Here is a 17374-nt window from a genome sequence, read left to right on the forward strand (position 1 = left end):
CATGTGTCACAAATTAGCATTTCCTTGCAAAGCAGTTTGCAATTCTCTAACCTGCCTTATGTAAGTAATTAACACCATCGTGTATGAAATACAACCCAGATAGCGGTTGTATCAAGGGGCAAGCTACTTGCCCATCTCTACCATCCTCATTTAGTGTAATTCTGAAATGTTTAGTCATTATATAGTTAGATATCCTCTTCACCAGCTTTCGGTGCCAAAAAATATCAATCAATATGTGCCAGTGATCTGCCTTATTCAAGAAGAGAGAACTGAGAAAACCAGGTGGATACTAATATAACCCTCCAATACAAATACACACCCAACCAAAATAAGCAATTTCAATTGTGAGACAAAATTTTATTACCTATGAATCATGAATGAATAATTACATCATGTATAACCCCACTGCCATGTTACTGTTTCGCGGCTGGTCTTTGACTTCACCAGGCCTATGTTGGTAATCTACATCCTTCTCTAATATATTCTATGTTGTGCAGTGTCAAACTATATCCTACAATCTCTGAAACTCCTTAGCAAAATCATGACCTGAAACCTTTACCTGTGCCTTGCGATCAAAATTGAGATCACTAGCGATGAATTGTATGAACAAGCCTATGCATCTGATACCAGGAATAATACACATTGTCATTCACTATGAGACTAGCTGGTGGGTGGCTGAGATGATGATCCTGGCAAGCGTGTCTGGTGCATAAGATAAGCATAGGTAGCCCCAGTTAGCTTTAAACCTCTTCTTATCATATCGTCATGCAATTCAAAAGCCTTGCGGAATTCACCAGTACTGCAGCATGTATATATCAGAAAATTGTAGGCCAGTGCATCAGGCTTAAGATCCCTGTTTAGCATCGATTCCCATAACCTGAAGGCTTCTTGCAAGTTACCCCTCCTACAATATTCATACATTATAGTCGAGTAACTTATACAATCTGGAAATATGCCATTACGTGTCATCTCAACTAGAGTCTGAAAAGCTGCCTGAATTTGACCCAACTTGCAAAAACCTCGAATTATCATATTGTATGTGACCGTGTTAGCAAGCAACCCTTTAAGCATTGCCTTATGTAACTGTATAGCCTCTTCCATATTCCCTTCTCTCGTAAGATGGTCAAGAAAGCATCCGTAAGTTATCTCATTAGGATTTATGCCACTAATCAACATTTTATTGCATAGAATATCTGCCTGTTCAACAAATCCTGCCTTACATAGGCTATTTATCATTACAGTGTATGTCACAACATTTGGGGTAAACCCTTCATTGACCATAAGATCCCAATGAGCCATAGCCATCTTAAGATTTCCAGCCTTCCCATACTTGTCAATCATACTAGTATAGAAAACATTATCAGGCCTCAATCCCTGGTCATGAATCTCCTTCAAAATGCTGATCAATAATTTTGTATCCTTTTGTTCAAGAATTCCTTGAATAATTATAGCATAGCATACAAGATCCATGCCAATACCTCTTTCCCTCATCTCGTTACAAGCACTCAGTGCATCCTTCAATCTTCCTTCTTTGCAGTAACCATGTAAAAGTGCAGAATAACACAACTCGTTCAACTTATGATGTTCCTTCTGCAGGTCATCCATGAATTCTTTGGCTTCAGACACCTTACCTGTAGAACAAAGCCCGGTGATTAGGGGCCTGTAGGTATACGTATCTGGTACAAGACCCTTCTTCACCATCTCATCAAATAACTCAAAGGCTCTTGCTATATTACCCAATTTACAGCTTCCGTCTATTAGAACATTATATGTTACCTCATTAGGGGCGACATTCATTTCCTGCATCTCATTCAACAAATTGTATGCTTCATCCATCATATTTGCATGAGAAAGACCATGGATAAGTGCCGTGAATGTCTGAACATTTGGGGAAATCCCTTTTCCTGTCATCTCGTGATAAAGCCGGAATGCCTTATTCACTTTTTTATGCTTACAGTAGCCACCAATTAATGATGTATATGTCACAACAGTGGGGCTCAATCCTTTTTCATTCATCTCAATACACAGTTTCTCGGCTGCACTCAGTTTTCCCAACTTGCATTGCCCGCTGATTAACATGTTATATGGGTAAACTGTTGGTTTAATTCCAGCCCTGAGCATTTTACCAAGAAAGATGATGGCTTCATCCAGTTTTCCTCTTTTGCAGAACGAATTGATGATGATGTTATAAGTTATATCATTAATGAGCAACCCCTTTTCCTCCATCTTCGTGAAAAGCAACTCTGCTTCTTCCAACTTTTCATCTTTACACAGAGAGTGAACCATAGCATTGCAAACATATAAATTAGGCATTTCCCCGAGTCTCCCCACCTTATCAATCAAATCGTAAGCAGTATCAACATCCCCTTTTCTTCTCATTCCATCCACAACACTCGATAAAGCCTCCTCACTAGGAACAATTCCATACTCTACCATCTCATCCACCAAATCTCGTGCAATCCCAAACTCATCCACTTTACATAATCCCAGCACCAATGTACAATAAGTGACTACATCAGCTCTCAAAGCCTTAGGTGCCAACATTTTCTTAATCTCAACAGCCTCCCAGACTCTCCCACTCTTACACAGCCCATGAATCAACACATTATATGTAACCACATTCAATTTGCACCACCCATTCTTCTCAACCCAACTAACCATTTCCTTTGCTCTATCATAATCCTTCAACTCACACAAGCTCCTAATAACAGCAGTGTACACATAAACATCTGGTTTTAGCCCCGAACGGACAAACATCTCATCAAACAAGCTAAGAACCATATCAAATTTTCTTATTCTGATCAGTCCATTCAACACGGCACTCAAAGTCCTCACTTCCGGAAACAAACCGCATCCCTTCATTGACTTCACAACCAGAACAGAATCCAAAACTCTCCTACTCTGAACATAGTTTTGAACCAGCAAATCAAACCCATACGCCGAACAAAAATCGCTTCTTTTATAAGAATCGCAAAAAATCCGAAAAACGAAACTTGGGTCCTCCTTCCTTTCCAAAAGGGTCTGCAAAAGCGATGACGCCGGCCAGTAAAGCTTCGACTGGACTAAAGAGTGAACCAGCAAGCAAAACGACGCCGTCGAATGGCGGAAGTTCTTGTGAAGTCCCAGGAAATTGAAGAAGCGGAGAGCTAACCTGGAGTCGTGGACATTCTGGAGGATGAATTTCTCAACGTGAAGCGGTCTGAGGCGAGTGGAAATGGACGGTTTGTCGAGAGAGATTGTCCAGCTCTGCTTGCTCCGCACAACGTCATTCAGCATCGCTAGGAAATTTTCGTCATCGTCTTTCGGGCGGCGGGATTGGGCGGTGGGTGTCAGTTTGGAGATGGGATTTGGTGTTCGAATGGGCGGCAGCCGCATTTTTGAAGAGATTTTCAGGCGGCCATTGATTAGCTCTGAATTTAGGGAAACGCCAAAGGATTGAAGGTTGATGATGATAGTGATAGTGCTGCAGACTGCAGTGCTGGGATGAAAAAGAATACCAAGAAATGGGAAAAGCTCCCACTTCCCACTCCGTGTAATGTATTTACAGGCAATTGTGGTACACTTATCTCTGCAGAGTGTACTACTCTTCGGTTGCCCATCAAACTAGTAGCTGCCACTTTCATTTTCACTAGGAATACATATAAATAAAATATTTGAGAGTGCACACACCCAAATAGGCCATTAATTTCTTTCTAACATACAAATATGATAAATAAATTATAATAACCCATATTGATATATTGAGCAATAACTTAATTTAATTAATATATTGTTAGTTTATATAAAATAACATAAATACCACAAATTATTTGATAACTTAATATTAAATTTATTTATAAGAGCTGGATGTTAATCTTAATAATTAGGTTAAGATATAATTAGAAATGGAGTTATTGTGTCAAATGTTGTGGCTGACAGACACGGAAAAGACCGAACTGGCCAATAAACGCAATCCCGAACAAAAGATCCGGATAATATTTCGTTGCCTACTCCACTCTACCCCTATCCCCATTCATCCTCCACAATTTTTTCCCTCAATATCCGCTCATGACCTGAACTCCTCTCCGGGAATTCCACTTCCTTTCCCTGCCCCTTCTCCTCCCCATATTCACATGGCGAGGACTTTGATTTCCTCTCCTGCCTTCTTGGGAACTCCTCTTCCTTCTCTGTCTCGCCATGGATTCCTCCCTCAGGGCAGGCCCATCAGCACCAGAGTCAAATTCAGCCTCCATCACCTCCCCCCTGTTCATCATTCAGTTGATTTCAATGCCATCTTTGAGCGAGCTGAGAGCTTGCTCTACACGCTTGCCGATGCTGCTGTCGTTGCGGATGGCGGGGTGGGGGCGTCCGGCTCCCCTGCTGCTCAGAAAAGTGGAGGGTGGTTCGGGTTTATTTCCGATGCCATGGAAGTTGTCTTGAAGGTGATTGGTGATTTTAAGCTTCATGGGCTTGTTTCTAGACTATCTTGGTAGCTTTCTGTAGCTTCTACTGTGTGTAAATTATAGTGCAGTGCGTTGGCTTTTTCCTCTGCCAGTTATCGTGGTTTCTACTTCTCCAATCATGTGGTGTTGATTCTTTTTTATTTCTGTTGCATGAGAGATACATGTGTAACTGCACCAAGCCATATTTTCTATCTAAATGTGATCTGAATGGCTTCTTGGGTGACCGTATCTCTGTCATGCCTAATAAAGCCCCAGTTTTCTGTTTCCTGATATTCATAGAGGTGAAAAGTACTTCCTTATCTTCTGAAAACCGTTCAGTCTCATATCTAGTCAAAATTAGATACCTTGCACATCTAGAAGAGTCGGAATATATTGATCTTCTTACCAGAATGCCTTGAAGCGTACAGTTAACATGAAACCTATCAAAAGAGTTTTTCATTGATAGCATGGAGTCTAAAAGTCAAAACTTGAAAGACCACGCCCATATGCTTGAAGCCATGAGAATATCTCTAGTATTAGGATGTTGCAGTACCACCATCTAGCCTTTGGTCGCATATTTCTGACCACATCAATCCTTCTTGCCATGGAATATCATGAAATAATGTCCACACATAAGTCAATGCATTATTGGTAGGCCTTAGAAGTTGCCCTGCTAAACTCACTGTTGCCAATAATTGATTTTTTCTAACAGGAGGATATGATCATACTTGCGCATCTTGATTTCAACTACATGCAACTTGTTCTCCTTTTAGATTTCGACACTGTTTTCATTCGTCACTTTTTATGATTTTCCTATTAGTCTGATGCTGGGATCATCACCTTCAATTAACATGCGGCATTGGGATTGTAGATTAGAACCAGGGCATTCGATCTAGGTAATTTTGCAAAGTGCTTCACAGCTGTCCTGATACTTCTTCATACGCCTATTAGACCTATGCGAAAATACAAGATCCAATTCAACATAGCGCTCGAGCAATTTGAAAATGAAGACTATTGTACACGTGATTAATATGATAGGAGTTCTCATTTTTTCACTGCGATTCCGAAAATGCTTGTTCAAGTACACATTGAATTATGCTTGTTCAAATTAACTCAAGTATAGGAAACCTTGATTACATTCATTTCTATTACTCCAAAGTTCAGGTTTTGTCCTCAGGCTAAACTCTTCCACTCTCCGAGTGCCTTATACTATTTGTGGGAGAAACGGTGTTTGTTTATTACTGAAGCTTCTTCAATTCTCAAGAAGTCATGCATCAAGCAGCAGTCTGCTAGTCATTATTACATTCCATGTCACCTTTTTTTCTGAAACTTGATATAATTCTTGAGCAGAAAGAGGGAAGTCTAAATGTAACTTGCAATTCCCACTGGATGTTTTAAAAGACTAACCCATTTTCCCTGACATCTTGTAGTCTCTCAGAAGAGATATTAGTCTTTCGGTAATTTGGCGAATGAGAATAGCAATTGTTCTTCTGAGTCATAAATCTTATATTCATTCATCATTAAAAGACGCTATTGCCATTTTCTTCCACTATACTGGTTTCATTTTTTTTTGCATTGTCCAGATCCTACTTGCAGCACCAAATTATCATTTTATTACCCACGGTCGTGTTATCTATAACAGATGATGAACTTTGCATTTATATATATCCTATAGAGGGTGTCTTTATAGAGCTTACAAAAAGTGAGCAAACACCAAGCATGGTATACACTCATGCTCGGTGATAAAAGGTCAATTTTGAGCTGTTCCATAATAGATGTCAGCAATAGAGCAAGAAGATTCGACTGTTCTCTGGCACTTCAAAAATCAAAGATTTGTATGAAGGCATTAGTAGATTTGACGAACACCTGGTTTACTTGTATCAGGTACTTAAGGATGGACTTGCAACTGTTCATGTGCCATATGCTTATGGATTTGCCATAATATTGCTCACAATTCTTGTTAAAGTTGCCACATTCCCTTTGACCAAGCAACAGGTAAACATTGGTCATGCAACTAATAAGTGTATTAACATGTCTGCTCTAGACACCTTTCTTGCTTTTTGGGCTTCTCTCTGGTTATTTCCATTTTAAATTTTGCTTTTGATATTAGTATAATAATGTGTATTTCCTTTTTGGTAAGGTTGAATCAACGCTAGCAATGCAGAATCTTCAACCAAAGATCAAAGCAATCCAAGAGAGATATGCAGGAAATCAAGTGAGCATCTTTCAGTGTTCTGTCATACAACTTATTGATGATCATGTTATTTGTGCGTGAGTAGTGTTCAATGAGAGTCTTGAAACTGTAAAACCTAATTAAATGTAAGTTAATAGGTCATTGATTGTTGTGATTATTTTGATGCAAGGGTGATTTTGTGAACAGAAAGACAAAGTAGCAGTGTAATAGTAGTTTGAAGGGATGGATTGTTTCATGTTGTTAAGGGATCATTGACTTGGGAACAGTAGTTGCAAGGTTCTATCAAGTTATCATTAATTCTATTGTTTTCATACTGAGGATTTTGGTTAACACTTGCTTTGCTTGGTGTGAAAACACTTTACCCTTGGTGAATTGTTGAAGTGCTCTTAATTCTGGCCAAACTAATAGAAATCTAAATCAAGGTGATTTCATTTCTGTCTGGTTTCAAATTGATGTGTTTCAATCGGTTGGCATTACTTGGCAATTGATTAGTGCAAGTCAGACAAAAATGATGCCAATAAATTGGTTTTCTTTTTCCTCCTTACCATGCTTAACTTGCCGTTCAATTTATCAATCTCCCTTAAGTGTGTTTGTCCCAGGTTCCAGGTCCATGATTTATTGGTTCATCTCTAATGGTAGTTGAATTAGTTCCAGTTTGACAGGCATGCGGTTTTGTAGGGAAAACGACTATCATTTGCTTTTCTGTTAAGAGCTAAACACCAAACATAGAACATATCAAATAGTTATATATGATTCTTTGTCATATCAAATGAGTACAAATTTCATTACCTGTATGGGGGTGGGGCTGAAGTTGGGTAATAGGGTTTGAGCTGTAAGTGCTGTAAATCTTGCTGTGGATCTCTTTTTGAGCCGTGATATTAGGAGATAAAATCTTTAGCAAAGATGTTATTACCAGTTTGCCACCTAGCCTAGGTGGACTAAATATGTATATTGAAATTTTACAGGAAAGAATACAACTTGAAACTTCTCGTTTATACAGACAGGCAGGAGTCAATCCTCTAGCAGGTCTGTTTTAATTATCAGTCACATTTCTTTCTATAGTATTGTAGATACAAACATGTTGGCGTAACCTCTCTAGGTTCTGTGCTTGCCTTATAATAAATTGGTAGGTGCATAGACTATGTGGCAAAAGCTCTATTTTTTCTTAGCAGACCATGTAAAATGTGGCTGATAATATTGTCACGCCTTATCCTGCTTAGCAATGTACTCATGCTTTTTGCAACCGTAACTGGGTATATATTATGGGGCTACAAAGTCGCCCTAGTTTACACTTCACATATTCCGTGAACTAGCAATCCCAGCAGAGTTATCTCATTTGCTGTGTAAACAAGTACTATCCAATGTTGATTTTTCTGAATGTAGTCAATTGCCTCTGAAACTGTTCACTTGATGTTCACCTGAGAAACTCCTCCTCTCTGGCAATAAATTTCCCTGTTGCTATTCTGGTCTGTTCCAATAAATATAATTTCCATTAAGTTGTTCTGTTTTGTCTATTGAATGGATTGAAACAGGATGTTTTCCAACGTTGGCCACGATACCAGTCTGGATAGGCTTATATCAAGCTCTTTCAAATGTGGCAAACGAGGTACACGAGAAGCTGTTATTGTATTTGCACACATGTCCTTACTTGATATGTTGTAATAGAGCTTACTATGACATTATTGTTTTGATTTTAATCTAAATTATTACACAGGGACTGCTAACTGAAGGATTCTTTTGGATTCCTTCTTTGGGGGGCCCAACAACAATTGCTGCTAGGCAAAGTGGATCTGGAATTTCCTGGCTTTTCCCGTTTGTGGTAATTCAAACTTAATGTCCGTGGAGCTATTAACTACCGTCGAATTTACTTCTTTGCCACAGCATTTTGTTTCTATCAGAATCTACAGCACTTTTCATCATTTGATTAGTTTCTTTCCATGACATTGTATTTGGATTTATGAATTTGGAGGTAGGGATTTGAGATCCCCTTTAATAAATCCTTTGGACTTATTTGGATAATTCCATATTAGAATGAATTTCAAATCTCATTTTTTAACTTATTTTGTGAATTGTTGATGGATTTTAAATTCTGTGAATATGGAATCAGTTAAAATTCTTTCCTTAAATCCTCACCTCAGTCCAAATCCTTTCTGACCAGGAAGATATCCATGTAAGTTAAAGATATGAATTGTTACTGCATTTGTGGGATTATTACAATAATATATATCCTCCATTTTCTCTTTTGTAGGATGGCCATCCACCACTAGGTTGGCAGGACACTGCAGCATACCTTGTTTTGCCTGTTCTTCTTGTTGTATCACAATATGTGTCAATGGAAATAATGAAGCCTCCGCAAGTAAGTTCTAATGTTGTTTGATCTCTGAACTCTTAGCTGTTTCCTTCTACATTGCTGATACCTTAATCCTGTGCTGTAGACAGATGATCCGGCTCAGAAGAACACACTTCTTGTATTTAAGTTTCTTCCGCTGATGATAGGCTACTTTTCTCTGTCTGTTCCATCTGGATTATCGATATACTGGTAATTTTGATCATTTATTAATCGTATTTACATGGCTGCTGTTTTTGAGAAGTATACTAAATATGACAATGTTTGAGCATGCCACACTCAGCTATGTCCATTATAGATTTTTGACATTATTCTTTCTGTAGAATCTAGGTCCAGTTTGTAATCGATCAAGATTGTTATAATTTATTGTTGGGCATATGCCTTGATAAGATAATTATTGGGACTCTTTATGTATTAGATTCAGAGGTTTTGAAATGACGTAATTGGCTCACTTTCCAGTTTTCTCTTCAATAGTCCATCACTCCATCTTCTGGAAAGCATCCCTAGACTTGATCATGGTCCAAATGAACTTTAATCTTATTATTAACATTAATCCACACCCCCAAACACCAGTTGATTCTTATTAGTTAAATGTGTACAATTATTTCATAAAATTGCCTGTGCTATAAGTAGAACTTCAATAGTGATTGAACTGAGATTCTGTTGATGTAGAAATGTGGAACTTTCTTTGAAGTATAATGAGACTTTTGCTATAGTGATGAGTGAGTAAAATTGGATTCCGCCTGCCCTGTTGAAGCAGTAGATAACGGTCTCTATTATCCATGGATGGATTAGTAGTTGTCAGTTGCTAAACACCATTTCAGTATCTGACTGCAACATCTAAAGTTGAACAGTGTATTATTTTTTGCATGTCAAGCCAAGAAATAATGCGATCATGTCTACCTTATGGCAATATTACTTCCATTTTTCAACTTCCAAATTAATAGGTGTATTTGGGTACAAATAAAGTAAATAGAATAAGCAATAGGATACCTGAGAGATGGACAGAGCAAATAAATGTAAAAGAACTAACTTAGGCATATCGAATGAAAAACAACTGGATTTGCCCATTAGGTTTACTATTGAAGGTTCACCAAGAGGCTGAGATTAAACAGCATGGAGTTGAATAAAGTTATTCAGCCAATTCCTTCCAAAATGTTGGCTTTGTTTCTGTTGGTATTTATACTGTTTTAAATTCCCAAGTATATGCTAAAATCATACATCGATCAAAGTTTTAGCAAGATGATGTGGAGTGACTTCTTGAAAAGGGTACTTCCTGAGAATCTGTTCAGCTTGAGTTTCTGAATGACGGCACACAATCATCTCTAGTGGCATTTCCCCCCCTAACTATTTGACCAACAATTAGCTAATAGTAGCATTTGTTTACTATGGTGCGGCTTGGTTCTTGGTTTTGGGTGGTACAGATTTGATTTATTATGTATTGTTCCATCTATTAAATTGAGAAGTACCGTGAAACCATGTCATTCAACTAACAATGCTCCGTGCAGAAGTGTAAAATATAAGGTAGTAGACCATCTTTTGAGTAAGCAGTAGGTGATTCACTTGCTAAAGTACTATTGTGGTAGGCCTATTTAAACAATTGGTATATTCTTTCTTGCCGACATGCTTGGATAATGCAAGCGTCTTATCCAGATGTAATTTGCAGCACTAAACACAGATGTATATCTCCGAGTTGGTATTTTTACAAGCCTTTATTTGGAGCATCCACGTAACTGGTGATTATTGGCATCTATGTTATTGGTTGTTAGGTTCACAAACAATGTGCTTAGTACCGCACAGCAGGTATGGTTGCGCAAATTGGGAGGTGCAAAGCCTGTTGTCAGTGAGAATGCTAGTGGGATAATCAGTGCTGGACGTGCAAAACGATCAGGTGCTAAGCCGGAACGAACGGGTGAAAGGTGCGCTTTTGAGTTTCCAAATTCTTTGCCTTCATTTCGTTGACATCCCTGGCTGAGTACAATTATTTCTGAGACAGATTTAAACAGCTGAAAGAAGAAGAAAAGACGAAAAAGACTAGTGCACTTCCTGTGGATGATGTGCAGGCTTCAACTGCATCTGATTCCGAGTCTGAATATGACTCAGACGATGAAACTGAATCGAAGGTAAACTTCAACTCGTCATCTTGCAAGAATTTATTTGCTGAAACTCTTGTTTATCAATTCTTACAATGTTAATATGTCTTGTGAGACTTTATTTCTTGCTTCCACAGAAATTGATTCAGTGTTCAAACAGATAAAGCGAAATGCCTCCATGACAATTACTTTGTTGCTTTCCAGCTTTTGGTTTGAGAGATTGACATACCTTTAACCACCTTCTTATTCCTATCCCCAACTTGTTTGATCAAATTGATGATTTCATACACAATGTTGGAAAATTAACATGTGATAGACAACTCATGGGGGGTGCGAATGTATTATGAGAAATTTAAAAGTAATTGACAATTTTCCTGCACATTGTCCTTTAATATGCACTTGATTTAGGCCATGCCTCACCTTTTTCCTTGAAGAAAAGGTTTAGGAAACCTCACTAATAACTACTACCCAACGTTTCTTCCATCGCCTTTTCGGGATGTATTTATATAGTGTTCCACTTACTAATATGTCAATTTGTTCCGAAGTGACCCTTGTTAAAAAGTAACCAGCACTAATTTTAAAATGTTGCTCTTTTTTATCTCAAAATTGTAAACTTATACAAAAGGTTTACAGTTTCTTTTCTCATCTAAAATATTGTCCCAGTTAAAACCAAGACCTTTTTATTGGGATGGAGTGACTAAAAATTTCTGGTTAAATTTGAGATAGAGTGAGCTCCAATCACTATTGCTGGTAATCATTTTATTATGCCATGTCAATGCGCTTGGATATCCTTTACATAAAATGCATGCATCTTTTACATATGTTCATAGATACATATATATACTAAAGCATGCAAATGTAAAGCTACTTATTGTTCCATACCTCGGGGTAATTTCACAGTTGGTTCTTGTGCGATTCATGTCCTCAGTGGGTACTTAAATTTTATCATGACAGCATGAGCATTAAAGTTTTGTGATACCATTTTAAATAACACATGCTCTTCCGGATTATGAATATATATATATATATAGATATTTATATGATGATTTCAAAGTGTCATTTGGTGTTTCCAGCAGGGCAAGGAGGTTCTTGAAGAGGCATTGGCTTCCAGCAGTGCCAAACCAGTTCCTTCTGGGCCTAGGAGAAGTAAGCGATCAAAGCGGAAGCGTGCGGTATGACACTTATAATCACATTTTGTAGTTACGGTGGATCTCTATTGTATACTTGTCAAAATTGCAAATTGAAATATAGCGGCCATTTTATTGCGGGTCATAGTTTAAGGTAAAGCTAATCATTTATTTGTTAGGTTGAGAATCTTGGGTATCCTTGCCATTTGGATTGGTGGTTCAAGCAAAGTGTTAGCTAATTTGTATAAAAATCAAGAATTCAGGCGGCACATATTTATCATAGAAACATTGGATGCCTCATTGTCTTCCCTGACTACCAAGGAAATAGTACCTGTACACCTAACATTCTTCAATTAGTAAGATACTATGCTGTTAAACATCACGTAAAGGGTGTTTCGGTGGATTTATAAGCTTTTTGAAACATTTTATGCGAGATTAAAAAGTTTATAAAAAGTTACAGAGTGTTAGGTAACTTTGTTTTATAAAAAATGCTTGTAAGTTTAAAGAATGAGACCGGCAAGCACTTATAAAGCCATTTTTTTAAAGAAAGTAAGAATCCTAACTTATTTTTAAAATATCTAAATATTTAAAAGCTTATTTTTAGATAACACTTGAATGGCACTGAATGGCCATTTTTTGCTTCTCATTTGATGTCACTAGTTATCGTGGCACGTTGTTTCTGCGTGTATAAGATAATAATTTTTCATGTTTTAAAATCAATTTAAGTTAAGAATATTATCATCATAATAGAAAAATTAGTACAGTGATGAAACAAATTATCATATGTGAATGAAAATTGCCTTTCATTTTTTTATTAATATAAATGAAAATATTCTCAGTTGCAAATGAAAATTTTCAAACTCACAAGAAACCGGAGTACTGTCTATGGGTTATATATATTGTTACACTCTGATCTTTTCTTTTCTTTTTCTCTCTAAATGCATATTCTATTTAGAGATGCAACATTTATTTTATGAATCAACAGAAGTTTTAAGTGAACTTTCAGTTTCTTTCACATTTATGGTCAAAATTTCATCATTTTTCTGTACAGAGAGTATTATACTTTATCGCATAAAAATGAGGAGTTGAAGCATTTAAACAAGGATTTAAGAGATGGTGATAAATTCTGATTTTAGTACACATGATGAGTGTAGCAACAAAATTTTTCATATGAATACTTTTTCACATAATGTCAACATGTAATTACAATCACATTACAACAATTTGTTTGTGTGCTTCCAAAAAGTGCAACGCTTACCACCTTTGCTTTATTATGACACCAAAAGAAGGAACCAAAAGAAAATAAATTGAGGTATCCCAGTAATGATCTAGACATAATCTATACTTTAATTTACCATTTTCATGTGATTGTGCTAAGCAATAAGCGTGTTGTTGTTAAAGTTCAATTGAAAGATCTAAGAATTTTTATTACATAACAATAATTTTGTTTGAACTTGTTTGGATGATTTCATCTTATAAAGGACTGAAATTCTTGAATTTTTAGTTTGTCTTCCGAATTGATAGGGAAAATTTTGTCTTCCACATATCATAATCTAAAAACTAGAGCACTTGGAGTTTCAAATAATGTCATGAAAATTTGACTTTCATAGCTATGACTTACCTAAGACCAAACATTTTAGAGTAACTTTGCACTTTTCTAAACCATAAAAAATAAATTCAGAGAAAGAATTTAGCACTGCTCTATAGAGTAACTGACCTCGTCTCGAAGAACGCTAAACTCAATATTTTGAAAAATACAAACTACTTTGAACATAAAAGTTAATATATAATATCCAACCTCCAACCACTCTAAACAAACATCTTTTGTTCTAGACACGTTACTTGTTGCAATCTCATTAGGTTGTAGATGGTGGACGATGATTTCCAACAGGGCTCGGTCCAGAAGGCGTCTTTCGGACCTTCTTTTCGTTTTCATCTCTCACATTTCTCTGTTCAAGAACGCAAGTTCATTTTTTAATCGTTCATCGCCTTTAACATGTAAATGGAGGAAAAAGATGGCTAATTATGTGCTTACCGTTGTCCTCTGCATGTCACCACTTGTAGTTCTTGTGTTGTATGAAGCGGAACGGGTCTTGGGACTAACTGCAAATACACAAGGAGGTCATAATTCTGGCGTCCTCACTCGAAAGTTAGTATTTTACAATGATAATCCTTTATTTTCTTAGATGACTAGACCTCTCATCTAAAATCATAATGTTTACATAATACTCGAGATATTTGTTACAAAATTTGCTATAACCACCCAAATGCGTGGCCCGATTTGCATAGGTAACTCATGTCATGAAAAATTTTCGTTGCAAAAGTCTGTCACCGTTGAAATTTGTATTTTTGACAAAATTTGTTGCAAAATCTGTCGGAATGAAACATTTTTTTTCCCTAGTGAATGTTTAGGAGTTCGATATAATATTAATGTTTTATTTTCTAAATACATGTGATATTATTATGCATCTAATAGCAGATAAGAACTTAACTTTTTTTTTCTTTTTCCTTTTACTGAATAAATTTAAATGACGAATTCGTGTGAATTTAAGAAAAAGATACAATCAGTAATTACACTAATAAATTCTTGTGGCGATTGTAATCCTATTCTAAAGTTAGCAGCTTTTGAAGGCAACAACGACGACATTAATAGATCAAAACACAACTAACTCGACGCTCTATCTTTTTTCTTCTGTGTCTGTGGGAAAAAAGGGAGCAGGAGACAACATTAATATTGTGTTTAAATTGATGAGTTCGCAATCAGGAATTTCAAATCTCGAATAACAAATTTTTTCAATTTTCATGTATAATTCCACACTACAAACGACTTCAAATACTTCAACCCTCGTCGTGAACCATAGTTTGTGAAATATCAAGAAACTTCAAATTTTGAAATTATTTTGCTAAATTCTTCATTAATACAAATGTAACTTAAAGATATCAATTTATGTAAATAATAACAGGTTAGCAGATGAAAGTTGTGAACAAATATTACCTGATTTTGAATCTTGAAAACTGGAGAATGTGCTCCCAATCCCATAGTGCAGTTGGAATGCCACCAAAATGAGCCATAACAAGAGAAGAGGGAACAAAATCTGTATTCTTCTCATCATCCTAATTAACCAAAGATTATAGCTAAAGAAGAAACGTGGGCATATGTGTAGTAAGTAGTACCACCTGCACAAGGTACGTCGGCTAATTATAACCAGCGTTGAAGAGCATAGAATGCAGTTCAAAAAGACGGACCAAATTTTCTGTTGCAAATTTTATTTTATTTTTTGTTCCATTCAATATATACACTCCACGTATATAAGAATGACAACATACTTTTTTTTAAAAAAATTTATATACATGACGTGCGTATGTTGAATGAAATAAAAAATAAAATAAAATTTTAGAATAGAAAATCAAATTCGGTAAAAAGGTGGTCTGGTTGATGAGATTCTCATTGTAATTTGACTTCTTTGGCCTAATCATTATTGCATCCATCATAAGCTTGCGTTGAATTCTTACACCTCATCATTAATGCATCAACTCTGTGTGTGTTGTGTTGTATGTTTTTTGCTTCCCATGGGTGACTCATTCATTCAAGTTTTGAAAAAAAAAACTGTTCATTTAAATTTAAAATGAGTGCAAGAATTGATTGGAAATGGAATATGAAGGGAGAAATGCAACAGACTTAGTAGATCTATATATAAAATCAGGTTGGTGGGCAAAAACTAGTGTTAAAGAGGTGGTTAGCCGCCAACTTGAGAAAATCCCAGCCCCGCCTTTCCTTTACTTGTGCCGTGTGTCATAATAGCCAAAGGTGTATGTTCTTCTACCTCCCCTCAGCCAAGTTGACAACATTCTAACACTCCAATTGGGCTGGGCTGACTCTTTTGGACATTTTCTGGATAGTTTGGGCTGTATGGGCTACATCCAATGACTTATTTTGGACATGTTTCTAATAGTCATCAAATAAATACTTAGATTATTAAAAAAAAATTACTGCATAAAAGATTCTAATGTATATGTATAAATTGACATTTAAAATTAAGTATACAAATGAAATTGAGAGTATGATGGTGCTAATAGTAGTAATGACATATTATTTACATGATACCACATCACTGACGAATGGAATCCAATTATCATGTTCGTTTCCCAAGTCATAATATCAAGAATCATGCATAAACATCTTATCTAGGTATTTAATTGTTTTAACATAAACACATACATATACATATACATAAATATATATATAAAAAGACATACTTTGACAATGAACAGTAATTTTTGTCTCCCAAAACACAACATTAAACATATACTATTTATTTTAAATTATCTCAAAAAATAAATCTAAACATACATACTATCTCTAACACATACTTATTTATTTTTGTTTTTCTCTCTCTATCTCCACAAAACACTTAAAAAACGAATTCAAACACTACGTTTGTTTGTAAAATTAATTTATCTATAAATGCTTTTACAGTTAAAAATTAGAAATAAAAATCGAATTTCATTTTCTCTCTACAAATATTATATATTATCCATTCTTTCACAAATGTTTGACTTTTTCTCTACTATTTATTTTAAATAATTCGTTATCTATCTATTCTAATTAACTATTAAGTTTCGAGGCCTTGAAGTAACTACTTTGATAGACAAATTTTTTTTCCTAAAATACCATTAGTTTACTTATTTATTTCCTAAATATATCTCTCTCAAATAATAGTTTTATCAATAGTCATACATTCATACACATCTAAAAGTTAAAATATTTTTGTAGTTCTAATGAAATATTTTTTAATTAAATAAATATAAAAAATTAAATTATATACACGTATCAGGTATGCTTTAATTTATTAAAAATAATGTATTCATACACACAATGAATGTGTCAAGACTCAAGGACCTCTGTATTATCTATTTATATCTATATTATATATTAAGGAGAACATTTTTCTGGTGTCTTCTTTTTTTGGTATATTTTTTAATATTTAATTTATTTTTTATTTATTGATCTAACTTCTCACTTCTCCGCTATCTTTGAATAGTTATTTTTTTTATAGATTTTTTTATTATTTTTTTTATATTTAACATTAACGTATTATTTTATATATAATTTATTAAAACATAAATATCTTATTTTAAATGGTTTGTCGCAAATTATTATTAGGTATAATTAGATACAGTCGTTCCTACAA

The 17374-nt window shown here is 35.5% G+C and overlaps 2 protein-coding genes and 1 long non-coding RNA gene across 4 annotated transcripts; 1 reads left to right on the forward strand and 2 right to left on the reverse strand.

Moving 5' to 3' along the window:
* Positions 1 to 270: 270 nt before the first annotated feature.
* LOC105170396 (Pentatricopeptide repeat (PPR) superfamily protein) lies at positions 271 to 3667 on the reverse strand. Its single transcript, XM_011091145.3, has one exon. It carries the CDS (start codon positions 3373 to 3375, stop codon positions 661 to 663), a length of 2715 nt encoding a protein of 904 aa, XP_011089447.2. The 5' UTR covers positions 3376 to 3667; the 3' UTR covers positions 271 to 660.
* Positions 3668 to 3968: 301 nt separating this feature from the next.
* On the forward strand, positions 3969 to 12564 carry ALB3 (63 kDa inner membrane family protein). 2 transcript variants are annotated; one of them, XM_011091147.3, is made up of 11 exons: positions 3969 to 4421; positions 6306 to 6416; positions 6562 to 6636; positions 7581 to 7641; positions 8148 to 8221; positions 8330 to 8434; positions 8864 to 8971; positions 9051 to 9154; positions 10732 to 10881; positions 10959 to 11085; positions 12129 to 12564. In XM_011091147.3, the coding sequence occupies exons 1-11, from the start codon at positions 4113 to 4115 to the stop codon at positions 12231 to 12233; spliced, it is 1329 nt and encodes a 442-aa protein (XP_011089449.1). In that variant the 5' UTR covers positions 3969 to 4112; the 3' UTR covers positions 12234 to 12564. The 2 variants fall into 2 exon arrangements, with proteins under 2 accessions (XP_011089449.1, XP_011089450.1); XM_011091148.3 differs by having other exon boundaries at positions 3970 to 4421; positions 12132 to 12564.
* Positions 12565 to 13769: 1205 nt separating this feature from the next.
* Positions 13770 to 15450, reverse strand: LOC148786821 (uncharacterized). Its single transcript, XR_016067468.1, has 3 exons — positions 15178 to 15450; positions 14218 to 14285; positions 13770 to 14131 (listed from the first exon to the last, which is right to left on the reverse strand). It is a non-coding gene; the product is annotated as an uncharacterized LOC148786821 (long non-coding RNA).
* Between the last annotated feature and the right edge of the window lie 1924 nt (positions 15451 to 17374).

Source organism: Sesamum indicum, linkage group LG9, assembly GCF_026168435.1.
Source record: "Sesamum indicum cultivar Baizhima isolate 11 linkage group LG9, ASM2616843v1, whole genome shotgun sequence".
NCBI lineage: Eukaryota > Viridiplantae > Streptophyta > Magnoliopsida > Lamiales > Pedaliaceae > Sesamum > Sesamum indicum.

Bases quoted from the DNA above. Each gene is read 5' to 3' on its own strand.
- ALB3 (XM_011091147.3), top strand. From the start codon at position 4,113: ATGGCGAGGACTTTGATTTCCTCTCCTGCCTTCTTGGGAACTCCTCTT. The intron at 6,637-7,580 runs GTGAGCATCTTT...GAAATTTTACAG, and splicing joins AGAGATATGCAGGAAATCAA to GAAAGAATACAACTTGAAAC. The intron at 11,086-12,128 runs GTAAACTTCAAC...TGGTGTTTCCAG, and splicing joins ACGATGAAACTGAATCGAAG to CAGGGCAAGGAGGTTCTTGA.
- LOC105170396 (XM_011091145.3), bottom strand. From the start codon at position 3,375: ATGCGGCTGCCGCCCATTCGAACACCAAATCCCATCTCCAAACTGACA.